Consider the following 19327-nt stretch of genomic DNA (forward strand, 5'->3'; position numbering starts at 1 on the left):
CCTCCTCCCCATCAAGAAGAAACCCTGGCGCCCGTATCTGGGCACAGTAGTCCAGATGGGGTCTTGTCAGGGCTCGATATAGAGGAACAATAACTTGTTTGTCTCTGCTTGTTAACACGTTCACTGCCAACTACGAGTATACTCGTAGTTCGTATATGAGCTTCATAAGCCAACTACGAGTATACTTGTATTTCGATTTACCGACCTCCTATGCCAAACACGAGTTAACCTTTAGTATAATTACGTTAATTTGGACCCTTGGATTCTGAATAAAGCAGAGAGCACGTCTGGGGGGCTTGATAGAAGCGAAATAATTTCAACTAAATTATAGTATATTATATATGTGCCTCAGAAGCCAACTACGAATATACTCGTATGTCGATTACCAACCTCCTATGCCAAGTGCGAGCTAATCCGTAGTAAACACGTAATTTGTAAATCAATTTAAAACTGATAAAATCAATAAAAATTATAAAACTAGATGCAATAAACACATTCTTCAGTGCATGTAATATATGGTTGGGGTGGTACAAGATTACTCGTAGTTGGCATATGAAACAAAATTCTGTCTGATAAGCCGGCTACGAGATAATTCGTAGTGACCTTGAAGACGCGAAAGCGCTTGGCGTGCGGGAACAAACTATGCCCAAGTAGCGTGGCAGTGAACATGTTAAAGTATTTTTCAGTAGCCAAGTGATTTGATGAGCTGATTTAGCCACTTTTGCAATGTGCCCCCCTAAACTTCAACTCCCTATCCACCATCACTCCCAAATCCCTGGCCTCATCAATCTCCTGGAGTACGTTTCCACCAATGTGATATACTGCTGCTAATCTTTTCACTCCAAAATGCATGACCTTACACTTTGCCACATTAAATTGACAAGTATACTTGAGAAACGGTTGAGAAGAATTGTAGAAGAAAAGCTTGGTGAAGAAGCTGGATTCAGGCCAAATAGAGGCTGTCAGGATCAGATCTTCACTTTACGACAAATAGTGAAGAAATCATGGAAATATAACAAAGATCTCTATTTGAGTTTTGTAGATCTGGAAAGGCATATGATAAGGTGCCTAGAGAGAAGCTATTCAATATGCTACAGTTATATGGTGTCAATGGGACATTATGTCAAGCAATATTTAGTCTATTTAAGTTGCAAGTCAGCAGTTAGAATTAAAGGAAGTACAGGAAGATGGTTTAATCTTAAATCTCGTGTGAGACAAGGATGTACATTATCTCCTCTGTTATTCATTATCTATATGGATCACATTATGAAGGAAAGTGGTATTAAATTTTATAATACCACTTTCTAATAAAATATTAGAAAGTGGTATTATTAGTCTTTATTTCAGTTGCAAGTCAGCAGTTAGAATTAAAGGAAGTATAGGAAGATGGTTTAATATTAAATCTGGTGTGAGACAAGGATGAACGTTATCCCCTCTGTTATTCATTACCTATATGGATCACATTATGAAGGAAAGTGGTATTAAACATGATATCAAGATTGGAGATGTTAATGTCAGCTCTTTGCTTTATGCGGAAGATGTTATACTTATCAATAAATCTGCTACGAGTCTGCAAGATTCCTTGACTAAATTGAATAACTGTTGTAATAGATATGGTATGCAGGTCAGCAATAAAAAAAGACAAAGACAATGAAAATAGGCAGAATCATTGAAAATGTATTTTGAACGGAGAACCTGTGGAACAAGTAAAACATTTCAGCTACTTAGACACGATTTTTAGTGAAGATGGTAAATTAAATATGGAAATAGACAACAGAATCAATAAAGCCGGTATAGTAGGAAGTCAATTGAATAAATTCATATGGTATACAGCTAATTTAGTCGGAACACTAAATTAGCTGTATACAAGACAGTGTTCAAACCAGTTTTAACTTATGGATCTGAGAGCTGGGTCAGAGGTAAAACACTTGACCAAAGACTAGAGACCACAGATATGATAATCCTGAGAAAGATTAGAGGCATGACCAGATGGCATCAATGTCAATATCATATTAAAAACGAGGATATTAGGAAAGAACTTGACATTGTCAACATCCAGGAATGTGTTAGCTGAGCTAATCTCAGGTGGTATGGTCATTTAAACAGCATGGGTGAGGAAAGATTGGCAAAATGAGTATTCTCTGCCAGGTTGGCAGGAAAACGACCCAGAGGAAGACCAAGATATAGGTGGATTGATACGGTACAAAGTGCCTTAGACGACAGAAATATAAGACCTGATAATATTGGAATCTTGACAAGTAACAGACTGACCTGGAGGAAAATTGCAGGTAGGAAGTTAGTAATGATGAAAATTTTTCATGTAGTACTATCATATCCTGTACACCCCTTGAGCATACATGGCAGGAATTTAATGATGATATTTCTGTCTGGGGGTCAAAGCTGTATAACTGAGAGGAGACCCCTCACATAGCCTTTAAAGGAATGCAGAGTATTGACCAGGGCTTCTGACCTAATGTCCAATCCTCACCTTCTCGTGGTGCACCCTGCTACGTAGACACTGAACGAATGAGGATGAGCTGGCAATTTGGGATTTAGCTGACCAAATTGTGTTCATAACGGCTTAAACACAATAAAATGATGATACTACATGACAGAATCTCATGTCAGCTGAGAAGAAGCCTGGTTAAACAAGGCCCCATTTTTTCACCAGAAAAGCAGGGCGAATAGCGAAAAGTCAACTACTGGAACAAATCCTGAAACACATCCCAACTCAACATCACCAGAGTTCAAGATCGGTACTATAAACATAAGAATGTTCTAACATAAAAATGCGCACAAATTCACATGAAGAAAAGAGGCAAGGAATAAGAAAAGTCTCATTGACAGTGATGTGTTTTCTCACTGGTGCAGGACACTAGATTGTACATAGGAAATGAAATTGGAAGTGATGTTTATCCTGAGCAGGATAAAATTGAATTTCATATTTATAAGAACAGCATATATAAGAAAATTTTCAAGCAAATAAAAGTTGAGCTGCTCTCAGATGTGAACTGTAGATGAAAATACGTAAAGATTATTGAAGAAAAAATGAAAGTGTTTGAGAACAGGCACCAAACCTTGGAGATTCAGTGGCAAGTCTTGAAGAAAACATTGATTGATTCAGCCAGAGATGCATGTGGTGAGGTTGTCTGCAAGGATAGAAAAATCAAAATGGCATGGTGGACACAGAAAGTTAAAGAGGCAGCGAAGGAAAAGAAGAAAGCATATCAAAAGTTCCTGGTGAATAAGTCAGCTTGTGTTCTTAGAGAATACACAAACAAATGTTAGAAAACTAAACACTGTGTAAAACTAGCTAAAGAAAAGTTCATGGGAGGACTTTGGTAAGAACTTAGACAACAAATATCAGGAAGGTATCAAATTATTCTAGAGACTTGAAAAAGTTCAGAAATGGAGGAAAGAGTGCTGTAAAACGAATTAAAGATGATAAAAGTGATATGAAAACTGGAGAAAAAGATATCCTTGATGTATGGTGTAATTACTTTGATAAACTGCTAAATGAAAACAAGTAGTGACAGCACAGTAGTAAAAAACACTCAACAGGCATGCAATCAGTAATACATATCCATACTTGAAGTAAGGGAAAAAAAAGCCATCAAAGGCCTGAAATGTGGAAAGGCAGTGGAAGTAGATGATATTATTATTATTATTATTACGGGCGACTCTGGGGAGTACTTAGACTCATCGAGGGAGGCCCTAAACATCATGTCCACACAACTATTCGACATTCTCACAGTATCTATCATACCTTGCCTTGAACTTATTCACTGTCATAGCACCCACAACAAACTCTGGCAGCTTATTCCACTCATTTACCACTCTAAAAGTAAAGAACCCAGCTCTAACACCCTTGCTAACTACACTCTTGCCCAGCTTCCATAGATGTCCCCCTAGTTCTCCCACCACCAGTCCTGATCTCAAAAATATCCTCTGAATTAATCCTATAGAAATCCTTTAGCAATTGAATGTCTCAATCATGTCTCCCCTTTTCCGCCTATCAACTAATTTCTTCAACCTGTTCTCATAAGGTTCAGTCCATAGACCTGCTATCATCTTGGTCACTCGCCTCTGGATCCTCTCCACCTCCTCCCCATCAAGAAGAAACCTCAGTGACCAAATCTGGGCACAGTAGTCGAGATGAGGTCTTATCAAGGCTTGGTACAGAGGTACAATAATTTGCTTGTCTCTGCTCGTCAAAGTATTTTTCAACAACGAAGTGAGTTCATGAGCTGATTTAGCCACTTTTGCAATGTGTCCCCTAAACTTCATCTCCCTATCCACCAACACTCCCAAGTCCCTGGCCTCATTAATCTCCTAGAGTACAGTTCCAACAATGTGGTATACTACTGCTAATCTTTTCACCCCAAAATGCATAACCTTACATATTGTCACATTAAATTGACATCCATTCTCCTTAGCCCAGAACTCCAATCTATCCAAGTCTTCCTGCAAGATTTTGACATCTTCTGCATTCTCTATTGCCCTACCTAACTTTGCATCATCGGCAAACAAATGAACTGTTCCTCTTAGATCCTTCCCTATGTCATTAATGAACAAATTAAACAGCAGTGGTCCAAGAACAGAACCCTGTGGCACACCACTAATCACAGGCCGTCTTTTGGACTCTACTCCTGAATAAACTACTCTCTGATATCTCTCCATCAACCACCCACCTATCCATCTCACCAACCCTATATCCATTCCCATATGTTGTAGTTTACGGATTAGAATTCCATGTGGTATCCTGTCAAATGCCTTTGCCAGGTCCAGCAGTGTCACTGTAAAACCATTACCCTTATCCATTTCAGCCTTCATTGTGTTATAAAACTTGAGCAAGTTACTGAGGCATGATCTACCCTTCACAAAGCCATGCTGTCCCCCATACAGTATCTCATTATCATCAATCCATTCCTTTATTTTTCCCTTGACTACTTTCTCCAAGACCTTGACAACGACTCCTGATATGCTGATAGGTCGGTAATTTGCAACAGTAGTCTTGGATCCTCCTTTATTCAGTGGAACTATTTTCCCCTCTTTCCACACCTTTGGGACTAAACCAGACCCAAGACTCGGATTAAACAACATGGTCAAGGACACTGATAATTCTTTAGCCATTTCACGTAAGACCTGTGTCGGTATACCATCCAGTCCCACAGATGTATTCACATTAAGGTTCTGTAATAGACTATTCACCTCCACTTCATTCATCACAATTCCCATATAAACTAATGGTTCCTTCATTTTTTCAATGTCACCACCTGGATGATATACTCTTGCAAAGTGCTCGCTCAGTAATTCCACTATATCGACTGATTCAGTGACCTCCTTACCATCGTCATTCCTTAAAATCATTCTGCCGTGTACAGTTTTTTTTTTTTTTTTTTTGCTTGCAGCATATTGAAAGAACTGTTTGGGATTCTTTTTAGCTTGCATAGCTAGTTTCCTTTCATAATCCGCTTTTGCTTTTTTTACCACGTTCGTTACCCTTCTGGCCTGCGCTTTATATACCGTTCGTGTGCCTGCAGGTCACCTTTCTCTTTAAATTCCCTCCACAGTTGTTTCTTTTTTTGCAGCTCAAGTTAATGGTGTTATTCATCCATTTTACCCCTACTTGTTTTACTATTCGGACCTTAGGTATACAATCAGCCATAACCTCCTGTAAATTCTCCTTGACCACTTCCCATGCTCTATCGACATCCAGCCCTTGCAGTTTTACATGCTATGGCACTGATCCAAGCAATCTCCTAAGCTTGTCATACTTGCCAGCATGGTAATTCCACCTGTACCCTGTCTTAATCGAAAATTCCACACCTTTAGTCACCTCAACAAGTAAAACATTCCAGCTACTTAAGCACAATTTTTAGTGAAGATATTAAATTAAATATGGAAATAGACAACAGAAGCAACAAAGTTGGTATGGTACGAAATCAGTTGAAGAAATTTATATGGAATAAAAGAGAAATTAGTCGAAACACTAAATTAGCTATATACAAGACAGTGTTCAAACCAATTTTAACTTATCGTTCTGAAAGCTGGGTTAGAAATAAAACACTTGACCAAAGACTAGAGACCACAGATATGAGAGTCCTGAGAAAGGTTAGGGGCATGAACAGATGGCATCAATGGCAATATCATATTAAAAATGAGAATATTAGGAAAGAACTTGACATTGTTAACATCCAGGAATGTGTTAGCAGAGTTAATCTCAGGTGGTATGGTCACTTAAAAATCGAAGAGGAAAGATTGGCAAAACAAGTGTTCTCTGCCAGGTTGGCAGGAAAAAGACCCAACCAATATATAGCTGGATTGATAGTGAAAAGTATACCACAGAAGACTTTTACAGAGGGATACACTGTGTATCCCTCTCCTCTTTCCAGTGAAGGCATCACCTTATTGTAATAAGTAAGTAGGTTACTAACTTGTTGAACCCAATTCTGGATCCTAATTCTCACCAGCTTCTCCACCATCTTAACCACAACATCTGACACACAGATAGGCCTATAATTTGGCACAATCTTGCCCTCCTTCCACGCGTTTGAAACTCAACCTAGTGCAAGACTCATATTAAAAAATATGTCCAGGCAGACAGTGCCACACGAAGGCTATTTGCTCCCGGATGCAAACTTATATCGGCCGCACCTATTACTGCATTGTATAATCCAAATTAGATATTAGCTACATAAAATGCCACCCGGGTGCGGTGCACCCCTTGCACCCTCGGGTTGGCGCGGCCCTGCAGGCAGATGCCTATTCCCTGGCACACATTTAGCAGATATTTATTGTGGTTTTGGTACTTGTTTCAGAGTTGAGGCAGTTGCTAGGAAAAAGTCTTTCAGATTTATAGTTGCTTCAGCAGTAAAATTAATCTGCACTATTTTTGTGAGATTTTTTTTCTAATGTACATAATTCAAAGCATGGAATGGCCTCTCCCCCTAAGAGTGACTCCCACACCAGCACATTTATTCTTTTATAAATGCTCACTAGAGTAGACTAAGGATAATAGCTTAGTATGTGATTTGTATTTGTGATATTGTATTTTTAATATTCTAGTAATTTTTTTCAAGGTGTCCATGTATTAAGATATCAGTATCCTTAAAGAATGGATACTGATTTACTCTAATCATGTGGTGGGGGTGCTCTGGAGATTGTGGGATAGATAGCCATTAACTAAAAGAGTATCAGATGTGGTTCACTTATTGTTGTGAAGAAGAAAATCAGAGTAGGTGTTTTGTGTTTTCCTGTTAATACTGGTAACATACTGGTAGGAAAGAGAAAGGAACAGTAGTTGAAACTTTTTTTGATTCTCCTAGCTAGTTCTTCAGGAAATTTTGATAAAGTAATACTGGTGGGTATTGTTAAATGGAAAATATTATTAAAAGGTATGGATCATTTTTGTTCACAATTAGCTATTACGCTGATCTTTTTCAGAGATAATTATTCTGTTAACATATTTTTAATAGATATCGCTGCAAAAACATTCAAAGGAAGATTCAACATGGTTATGCACTATTGAAAAATTGACAAAAAATATTAAACCTCAACTTAATGCTGTAAAAGTCATGCTTGAAGAGACCCACGGAAAGAATTTTAAAGGTAGGCTGTTAATGGGAATGAGGAAACTATTCTGATAAAATATTATATCAAAATAAAATACTTTGCTTATTCCTGGAAGTTTTGAATGGAAGTGGTGAGATGGATGATTCCACAGTCCAAGCATGGAGGATTCTTGGACTGTGGAATGCATTGTCTAATAAGGTAGTGAGAGCACCAACAGTGAACAAGAAGGAGTGGTATGATAGACTATGTTGTCTGAGATGAGCCTCCTACTATGCATCTTTTGACTCATTGGAGATCATGAATAATAATAATAATTTTGTGTATCTAAAATGTAATATGTTATATAGTAGTTTTCAATTTTAGTGATGTTGTTATTTTATAAATTTGTTATTTTATAAATGCTCACCAACTGCAAATGAATGATCACATGAATCCTACTGAATGTTTTATATGAAATTTTTTTCAAAAAAAAAAAAAAAAAGTAAATTTCATTGTGTCTTCTTAGTTCCTGTAGCCTTATATGTCGGTATGGTTTGAAAAATTTACATTCAACTTAATTTTGACATGATAAACGGGACATATTTATAGCCAAGTGTTCTGCAGACAAACAGACTACCTGAAATCATGCAGACAGTCTCTTTGTCTGAAGAAAACCCAAGTTTATGGAGAGGGAAAAAAAAATCCTATAGCTTTCTTCTAAGACCAGCTAACTTAACTGAAAAATTAAGTTAGCTGGTCTTAGAAATTAATTAGAAATTAAGAAAAATTAAGTTAATGGTGATAGAAATGAAAATTTCTATCACCGTTATGAAGATGAGATCAATGCTGTTTTCCAAGTATATAGTAAAAGTCAGCCACAGAAGCAGCAAATTCCTCTTCTACTTGTTTAATTGGATTCTATATATCCTATTTCAACATGTGCTGCCAAACCTATTAAGAGAAGGTGCAGCTGCACTATATTCAATAAAGCTTTGATACAGAAACCAAATTTAACACCTCTCTAGCTGTAGACTCTTGGTTTTTGATCCATTCTCCTGTTAGTTACACATTAAGAAGAACAGCATATGAACTTTAGCCAGAAAGACCTGGATTCAAGGCCCATCCATGATACAAGTATAAATGTAAGAATATTTCGATCAAAAAGGAGTTAACTAGTTTATCATATGGAAATTGGTGGGAGAATCTTCTTCTCCAGCCATCTTTCCTGAATAGAGATAAACAAGCTGGAGAACATATGTAGTTGAAGTGAGACATCAGTTTATTAAAATACGATATTTGGTAAAAATTAGGTGTGATTCAACTGGAGAAACTTGCTGCAAGAGAGAGTGGTAACTAGAAGAACTGAGTTTAAACATAGTTTAAACTCAGGTCTTCTAGTCACCACAGGAGGTGAGGTGGAACAGCAGGTAAGTAGGTTAGGAGAGCAAGTGAATGCAGAGGCAAATGATATGAGTGAAGAGAATGAGAGAGAAGGAACACAAGAGACAAACAAGGAAACAGGAAGAGGTCAGGGAGACACTCCATAAGAAGAGTGGTGTGTATGTATACAACAAAAGATCTAGATGACCAGGGATGTGGAGGAAACAAACAGGTCCAGGAGAGGTGTAAGATCAGTGATGATAGAGATGAGCAGCCAAGGGAGCATGGAGGAGTCATAACAGCACATAACAGAGGGTACATAAGGATCAAAAGTCTTGAATTTATCTCATCAGAAGATGTCTAGCCCAACTCTCACATCTTGCTGTATGCTTTTTTGATATCTACAAAACTTAAGTACAGATCCTTGTTATATTCTCATAGTTTCCATCCATAACTTAAAACTAGTTTGAACATTATCTTATATATTGCTAGTTTAGTGTTTTGGCTAATTCATATCTTATTCCATATAAATTTATTCAAATGGCTCCCCACAATACCAACTTTGCTTATTCTGTTGTCTATTTCCAAACTTTATCTTCATTATCTTTAAAAACTGTGCCTAAATAGCTGAAATATTTTACTTGTTCTATAGGCTGTCCATTGAGAGTGCAAAATGAAGTTTTCTGTTTCTGCCTATTTTCAGTTTTGGTCTTTTTATTGCTGATTTTCACCAAATTTGTTACAGCTATTATTCAATTTATTTAGAGAATGCTGGAGACTTGTACTGGATGTGTTTAGGAGTAAAACACCATCTGCATAAAGCAAAGAGCTAAGTTTGATACCTCAAATTCTAATATCAGGTTTAATGCCACTTTCTTTCATAATGCAAGCTATATAGATGATGAATAACTGGGGATAATATCCATCCTTGGCTTACACCTGATTTTACCTCAAACTATCTTCCTGTATTTCTTTCAATTCTAACCGCTGACTTGTAACTTAAATATAGACTAGGTACTGTTCTGTATAATGTTCCAATTATCCTATATTATTGTACTGCTTTAAAAGCTTTTTTCCAGATATCTTGCTGTATGCTTTTTCCATATCTATAAAACTTAAGTACAGATCCTTGTTATATTCTCATGGTTTCTCAACAATCTTGACAATCTCTATTTGGGCTGAACCCTGATTTTTCTTCTCCATGTTTCTCTTCCACAACTTTTCTCAGCCTCTTGTCAAGTATGCTTGCATAAGTCTTATGCTTCTCAACCTGGAACACTTAGTAGAGAAATTCTTCTGTAATTCTCACATTCAGGTTTATTCCCTTTTTTTTATAGATGGGTACTATGAGAGCTCTACTCCAATCACCTGGAATTTGACCTTCTGACTAGACCCTCTGAGTTATGGAGTGTAGCGACTTCAAAACTTTTATACCTGCTTATTTGAGTATTTCTGGTTGAATATCATCTGCTCCAGCTACCTTTCCATGTTTCAAGTTTTTGATTACTTTTTCTATCTCAAGTATTCATATATATATATATATATATATATATATATATACACACACACACACACACACTTGTTTGCATTTCTCTGTTAAATTTTATACTACTATTATATCACTGCTTCTTTCAATTACTCCAGACCTTCAGTTTGCATGTCCAGTTTATCATCTTTGAAGCTTTCTACAGTACTCTTTTCTCCATTTCTAAACTTTTTCAAAAGCCTCCAGGGCATTTTGACCTTCCTGATATTTATCTTCTTTTCTTACCAGCCTTCCCATGACTTTTGTTTACATACTTTTATACATGGCCCAGTTCTCTTACATTTTTTTTCTGTATTCTTTTAGGGCATCTGCCAACTTACTTGCTAGGAAGTTTTAGTATATGCTTTCTTCTTTTCTGGACTGCTTCTTTAACTTCTTGTGTCCATCACATGTCATTGTTTTCTTCAGAGTTTGCCAATGACACTCCAAGGTTTGGTTCTTGTTTTCAATTTTTTCTTCAATACTACTATTTGTATAATTGAGTCTACAGTTTATCAGTAACTTTTTTCAATACTCTTCTTTTCAATGTGATATTCAGTGATATCACTTAGCTACTTAAAGCTAAGTGATATCACTTACAATTTCAAATCCTCTGTACATTCTTGTATTATGAACCACTATCAACAAGGACATGGGCAATGACACTTTTCTTATTTCTTGTATCTTCACCCCACATGAACTTGTACACATATTTATGTTAAAACACAGTGTTAGTGACAGCAAGGTCATATCCTAAGCAGAACTCCAGCAGATACTTACCATCATTATTAGTCTTTCCTTTTTCTCCAAAATGTTTCTGTGTTGGGTGGGATTCATTCCTACTCTGCTGTTTAGATATCCAATAAGGACCACTTTTTCCATTTTCTTTGTCAGCTGCCTATTCTAATGACTTAAAAGTTCCTCCACTACTTCCTTAGGAGAACCTTCAATAAGCTTAAATAAGTTCATTGTCCATTTCCCCATTTAATAACTATGCTTGAAATTGCCTTCTAACCAAGGAATTTATCTTCTTGTTTGGTGTTGCTATTGCCACTCCTTCTTTTCCTTGATTATTATTACCCATATATAACATCCTATACTTATTATTTAGTAAGATCTCCCCTGTTTTTGTCTTCTTTGTCTCAGTAATGCTAATTATGCCCACATGCTACTTTTCCAGTTCTGCAAGTTCAGTTTCCTTTCCATTAATACTGCTTATCTTGATGGTTCTTACCTTCATTTAGATAGGAAGTCAATGAATAAATTTATATAGAATAAGATAGACATTTGTCAAAAAGCTAGCTATATACAAGAGTGTTCGAACCAATTTTGATCTGAGAGTTATGTTAGAAATAAAACGCTTACACAAAGATTGGAGACTAAGGATATGAGAGTTCTGATAAAGATTGGGGGTTTGAACAGGTTGCATCAATTATTATTATTATTACATGACACCTCCAGGGAGTCCAAAGACTCCTCGAGGGAGGGCCCCTGCTCTACAACTCTCTTTCCACCACTCATTCCACCAACTATAACTAACTGCAACTACACCAACGCCACTAGTATTCCCACAGACAATCACAAACTTTCATGCCCATGGTGGGATTTGAACCTGCAGCCTTTTGGCTGGAGAGTGGATACACTAACCACTCAGCCAACCAAGCTGGCAATCAATGGCAGAGTAGTGTTAAAATGAGGAAGGAAGGAACTTGACATTTTAGCATTTAGGAATGTTTGAGCACAGCTAATTTCAGGTGGTATGGTCACTTTGGGAGAGGAAAGGTCAGCAATACAAATGTCTTTTTTGCCAGGATAACAAGAAAAAGACTCAGTGAAAGTCCTAGGTTAATTAATATAGTAAGACGTGCCTTTGAAGACTGAAATGTAAGATCTGACAATATAAGATCTGATCTGTCTTGACAGGTGACAGATTAATTTGAAGGAAAACTGGCAACAAGAAGTTGGTAATGATATACCCTTTTCATGTAGTAGTAGTAGTCATCCTGTACACTCCTTGAGGATGCATATCAGGAAGTTGACGACAATGATCTGTTTTTCAAATTTATGTAATTGAAAATAATTTAATTTCAAAAGTAAGCTAATTATCAAAAAATGACTTATCTGAATGGTAATCTGATACCCCATATTCTTCTGTTTTTCTATAGATTTCACACTCTTTCCAAATTAACTGAGGTCATAAGACCAAGAGATTCAATAACCACTTGGAAGTGTCAGTGGATGAAATTTCTCCATTAAAGAGAGAGAAGCTGGAAAGGAGGATTAATCAGTGAGGATTGTGGGAAGTTTGATATCTTGGGTGACTTAATATTAATATTGCAATTCAGAGATGTTTTTAACATACAGAATGGAAATACAGATTATCTTCAGGTTGTGATTTACTGTGGACAAAGCACTGAAGGAGACATTGAATTGTAGAAGGGTTAAACCCATTCAATATAATACAAGTCACTTTTAACACATTTAAATTCTTGTAATAGAAGAGGCTTTGAGGAATTGACATTCATTGTAAAGTAGGCAAGAAACAAACAAACATACATTGTAAAAAAACAAACAAAAGTGCTTTAGGTGTGTGTGCAAGGCATGGGCCAAAGAAATGAAAGAGGACCTAGATTCATTGCATTTTCTGAGAGCCAGGAATTGTATATAGGTAATACTTTATTTAAAAAACAAAACAAATTAGAGTAGACTTGGAACTCATCAAATGGAATAGTTTTTAATGAAATTGGTTATGTTATGGTAAACATCATGGAAATGTTGGAAGATTTATCTGTTGTTAGCCAGTTTAGCTATGATAGTGATATCTTAGTGAGAGTAAGGACAGAATAAATATCAGGAAAGAAAATTTTAAATTAGTACTGAAAAATTCCACAATAGAACATGAAGATATAGTAAACCATAAAGAAAAGTTGAAGGAAAGAGGTATGAATGAATCAGACTTACCTTAGACAGATTGTAAAAAAAAAAAAAAGTTTTAATTATGATAGAAGTTACTAAGGTTTTAGGAAAATCGTTACTTGCAAACAGAACATCTAGAGAAAAACTTACTGTACAGATACTTAATCTAATCATAAAAAGGGGGGGGATAAACAAGATAGGAGTAGCATGGACAATATGGGCTTTGTAGAAATGCAAATGTTATTAGTACAAGGGCACCTCCTAAGACTCAATGTGAGAGACCCAACCTATCAACAAAATATCTATCATACCTCTCCTTGTAACCATTAACAGACAAAGTACTTACAACTGACTCAGTCAAGCAACCCATTCCATTCATTCACCACTCTCCAAGCAAACAATATAGTCCTCATACCCTTGCTAACCACACTCTTACTCAACTTCCAGGGATGACCTCTTGTTCTGACCTCACTAGAGAAGTGCTGAAACATTTCCCACAGAAACATGAAATAACTTAAATGTTTCTATCACATCCCTTCTTTTTCCTCTATTAACCAAATTTTGCAATCCACAAACCCTTAATCTGTCCTCATAGAAAGCATTCCATAGAGACAACTCACCCTCTTGGTCACTCACTTCGGGATCCTCTCCACCACTTCCTCATCCCAGGTGACCAGACCTTAGTGCAGTAATTCAGATGCAGTCACATCAAGGCTTTATAAAGAGGGATGATAACTCCCTTAACTCTGCTTGTTAGCATATTTTTCAATAACCAAGTAATCCTGTGAGCTACCCTGGCTTCATGTTTTGCCTATACTATCAGCCTATTTAAATCATCATGCAAGCTCTCTACATCATCTTGATTGACTATTACCCTATCTATGGTGGCGTTGATGCGAATGAGAACAATTGCAGCCAAGACATCACTCTGTGGGGGATTTGTGTGTGTGAAATGCAATGTGCAATGTATTTGTTTCTAAGAGAAAATGGATTGTGGTATGAGAATGGCAGTGGAGAGAGAGAGTGTGTGTGTGTGCATCGTAGATGTTATATGAGCCACAAATGCAAGACTTGTTGAAAGAGAAAGAATGGAGTAGTGGAAGTTAGTACTAAAAGCCGTGAAATCCAAAGTATTAGAGTGAATGGAGTTCCAGATTTAAATGCTGGTGAAAGAAATGTGAAAGAGAGTATAAATGAGGTGATTGTAAGTAATGGTAAGATAGTGCATGTGAAAGTTGCAATGGTGGAAGTTCAGCAGAAGGTAGAAGACCTGAATAAAGAAATATGCATGTAGTCCTTCACAGGACAAAGCAGGAGATTGAATGGCTGCAGAAACAGCAAGAGAATCAAATTGAGAGCAGAAAAAAGCAAGGATCTGAAGCCAAAAAGAATAAAGGAGAGAAAGAGCATAGGCAGATAATTTTTTATGCTGATTCTATGATGGGGGAGAACACTTCACTACTTCACAAAAGTGCTACAAAATCTTGTTTCTCTGGTGCAAAAATTAAGAATTTTAGTAATGCTGTCAGAATGTAGAAAGGGAAGGTAAAGAATTAATTATTTGGGCTGGAACCAATGACCTGAGAGGTGATTGGTTACATGAGATTTGATGTGAAAGAGTTATTGGAAGAAACAAAAAAGAAGACAAAAAGGTGAAGTTGTAAGTCTGCTGCCATGCTATGATAGAGGCAAACTGAAAAGGAGGGTGATAATAGCTAATGAATCAGTACACAGATTGAGCAGAAGGAATGATGTCGTTTGTGAACCTATGCCAAGAGTTTGATGTAAAGATTTGTACAGTGCTGATGAACTGCACTTAAATGGATTCAGAGTTAAGTGTCTACAGAGAACTTTGTTCACTGAGAGTGTGCACGTACAAAGTCAGGAATACTAAAGAAATTAGGGTATATTCAGATGAGTTGTGTATGGAGACACCCATGAGACAAACAAGTGTGAGAGTGAAAGGTGGTTGGGGGGGGGAGGACTAAAGGGATGCTGCAGTTTTTTTTATTATTATTATTACATGACACCTCCAAGGAGTCCAAAGACTGATTGAGGGAGGGCACTTATTCTACAACTCTCTGGCTCCCCCACTCAATCCACCAACTACAGTGAACTGCAACTACCATCATCATCACCAGTGCTATCTACTGCCCACCATCACTAGTATTTTCACAGACGATCACAAACATCCATGCCCACAGCAGAATTCGAAAACCCACAGCCTTTTGGCTGGAAAGCAGATACACTAACCACTAGGCCAGGCAAACCAGGCTGGCATGTGTGATCAATGATTTGAGGGAAATATTAAGTTGTTTGAATGATGATGCAAAGCTGAGAAGAGCAATGGTCAATAAGGATGATAGCAGAAGATTTGAACCCAAAAATGAGTAGAAGTACAATAGGAGAACATGATGAAATATATAGTTAGTTGCTACTTATATGCCGGGGGGGGGGGGGTAAGGGAGAATGTAGATATAAATGATATGCATTGGCAAATTTGCATCATGAGGAGTTGAAGGAATGGAATTTATACAGATGCTAAGAGATAATTACCTGAGACAGCATGTAATGGATAGTATATAAGGTGAGCGTGCTGAATCTGGTCATAGCATCAGAGAACTTAACAGTAACCAATCTAGCCATGTTGCCTCCACTTGGGAAGTGCAATCATGTGGTTCATGACTTGGGAGATTGCCAGACATGCAGAATTTTCTATTAAGAAGGGTATATGTGGAATTACAAAGTAGGTGATTACAACAAACTGAGGACTCAGCTTTATGTAGTGCCATGGCATTTGGAGAGAAGAGATGTTGGCAGTGCATGAGAGAGGTGTTTGAAAAAAGCAATATCAGATGTATACCTAGAGTCAGGAGAATAAATCGAGGAGTTAGGTGAATGAATAGATAGCATCATTAAGCAGGAGTTGCAGAATAAAACAAAATTGTGGAAGAAATATAAAGAAAAAAGTGGTCAGCACACACACATGACCAGTACAATGCACAGGCAAAAGGAAGACCAAAGCTAATTATGAGAGGAATCTAGTTGATGAGGTCAAAAGAAATTTTAAATTGAATTTAAATTTAAATTTTCTATTTAAATTTTAAATAGAAAATATTAATTTGTTTGAATGATGATGCAAAGCCATGAAGAGCAATGGTCAATGAAGATAATGTAGAGATCCTGAAGGGTGACTTAAACACACTGGCACTATGAGCAAAGATAAATTACTATCAGTTTAATGTGGCCAAATGTAAGGTAATGCACTTTGGGGAGAAGAGACCCAAATCTGTTTACTGCATTGATGGAACTGAACTATAAAATGAGGCCAATGATTTAGAGGTGATTAAGGACAGGAAGTTGAAGTTTAGAACGCATATTGCAGAGGTGGTCAAAATCAGATTACAGAACACAGTGACAAGCAGAGAGGTTATTATTCTCCTTTATAGGACTTTAATAAGACCAAGAATCACAAGATTTTGGGGAAGATCTGACCTGGATTCTGTGGGAATGAAGAAGTTGTGAAGAGAATCCAGAGGCAAGTGATGAAGATTGTGGTGTGATTCTGAATGTTCCCTTATGAGAATTAAGTGAAGGTCTGTGTTTTCAAAAACTAGTTGACAGGTGAAAAAGAGGGATCATGATAGAAGCATATAAGTTATTAAAGAGATATTATGGATTGACACTGAAGACTTTTTAGTACATGGTAGGTAGAGAACAAGTGCCCCTAGAAATTATATAAGAGGGTGCTTTGAGGATGGTGAATGGGTTGCCAAAGGGAGGTGGATGTAGAGATTTTGTCAGTGTATGAGTTCAAAGAGAGGTATGATAGGTATTGTGCAAATAATGAGTCTTTTGCAATGGGTTCTCTGACTCCATTCAGATGCCCATATAATAATAAATTTAGATGCAGTAGATACTAAACTAGCAATCATAACAGAAGAATTATGGAAAGTCTCCAAATCAGCAAACAATAATAAAAAACCTTGAAAAGATGGTATATTAGCAGAGCACATAAAATCAAGAAGTTCACAATTCCATAAGGTCATACTGGATGAGTACAATGATATTTTAAGAAAAAACTCCCCACCAATGGCATAAATCAATTATCTTATTATATAAAAAGGATAGCAGAGATGATAGCAAACTTTAGACCAGTGAATTTATTATTACTATCCATTATTTTAAATCCATTATACTGTGTGTGTGTGTGTGTGTGTGTGTGTGTGTGTGTGTGTGTGTGTGTGTGTGTGTGTGTGTGTGTGTGTGTGTGTGTGTGTGTGTGTGTAAATAATGTAAAATTTTATTACTTTATAGTATTAATAATAATAATATAATACTTTTACATTACATCATCATCAAATTCCTGGCATGTACCCTCAAGGAGTGTACAGGATATGATAGTACTACATGAAACATTTACATCATTACTAACTTCCTATCTACAATTTTCCTCCAAATCAGTCTGTTACTTGTCAAGATTCTAACATTACCAGATCTTATATTTCTATCGTCTAAGGCACTTTGTACCGTATCAATCCACCTATATCTTGGTCTTCCTCTGGGTCGTTTTGCTGCCAACCATGCACACAGAACACTTGTTTTGCTAATCTTTTCTCACCCATTCTGTTTAAGTGACCATACCACCTCAGATTAGCTCTGCTAACACATTCCTGGATGCTGACAATGTCAAGTTCTTTCCTAATATCCTCATTTTTAATATGATATTGCCATTGATGCCATCTGTTCATATCTCTAATTTTTCTCAGGACTCTCATATTTGTGGTCTCTAGTCTTTGGTGAAGTTTTACTTCTGACCCAGCTTTCAGATCCATAAGTTAAAACTGGTTTCAACACTGACTTGTATACAGCTAATTTAGTGTTCCGACTAATTTCTCTCTTATTCCATATGAATTTATTCAGTTGACTTCCTACCATACCACTTTATTGATTCTATTGTCTATTTTCATATTTAATTTAACATCTTCACTAAAAATTGTGCCTAAATAGCTGAAATGTTTTACTTGTTCCACAGGTTCAACGTTCACAATGCAGTTGACATTTTCAATGATTCTGCCTATTTTCATTGTCTTTTTATTGCTGCCGTTCATACCATATCTATTACAACAGTTATTCAATTTAGTCAGGGAATCTTGCAGACTTGTAGCGGATTTATTTAGAAGTATAACATGGTCTGCATAAAGCAAAGAGCTGACATTAATATCTCCAATTTTGATATCATGTTTAATACCACTTTCCTTCATAATTTGATCCATATAGATAATGAATAACATAGGGGATAATGTACATCCTTGTCTCAAACTCCAGATTTAACATTAAACCATCTTCCTGTACTTCCTTCAATTCTAACTGCTGATTTACAACTCAAATAAAGACTAAATATTGCTTGATATAATGCCCCATTGACACCATATAACTGCAGTGTATTGAATAGCTTCTCTCTTGGCACCTTGTCATATGCTTTTTCCAAATCGACAAAACTTAAATACAGATCTCTGTTATATTCCCATGATTTCTTGACTATTTGTCGTAAAGTGAAGATCTGATCCTGACAGCCTCTATTTGGCCTGAATCCAGCTTGTTCTTCACCAAGCTTTTCTTCCACAATTCTTCTCAACCGTTTCTCAAGTATACTTGCATAAATCTTACCAGAACACTCAATAGGGAAACTCACATTGTTTTATTTCCCTTTTTATATATGGGTACTATGAGAGCTCTACTCCAATCATCGGGAATTCGTCCCTCTGGCCAGGCTTTCTGAACTATGCAGTGCAGCCACTGTAAGACTTTTAAACCACCATACTTCAGCATTTCTGGTCAAATATCATCTACTCCTGCTGCCTTTCCACATTTCAAGCCTTTGATGGCTTTTTCTACTTCAAGTATGGATATGTATTCCTGACTGCATGCCTGGTCAGTGTTTTTTACCAC

General features: G+C 36.7%; 1 protein-coding gene across 4 annotated transcripts in view; it reads left to right on the forward strand.

The window, feature by feature from the left end:
- LOC150102203 (tRNA (32-2'-O)-methyltransferase regulator THADA-like) overlaps positions 1-19327 on the forward strand; it is a 424395-nt gene that overhangs the window by 384488 nt on the left and 20580 nt on the right. For 3 of the 4 annotated variants that reach the window (XM_090399010.1, XM_090399012.1, XM_090399011.1), the window contains one exon: positions 7479-7611. In XM_090399010.1, coding sequence (XP_090255136.1) covers positions 7479-7611 — 133 coding nt within the window. Of the gene's footprint in view, positions 1-7478; positions 7612-12624; positions 12747-19327 lie in introns of all 4 variants that reach the window. The other variant, XR_016548929.1, reaches the window with a different exon arrangement.

The sequence above is a fragment of the Typopeltis vanoorti genome, chromosome 10 (assembly GCF_054136105.1).
Source record: "Typopeltis vanoorti isolate ZY-2024b chromosome 10, IOZ_Tvanoo_1.0, whole genome shotgun sequence".
In the NCBI taxonomy this organism is placed as follows: Eukaryota; Metazoa; Arthropoda; class Arachnida; order Uropygi; family Thelyphonidae; genus Typopeltis; species Typopeltis vanoorti.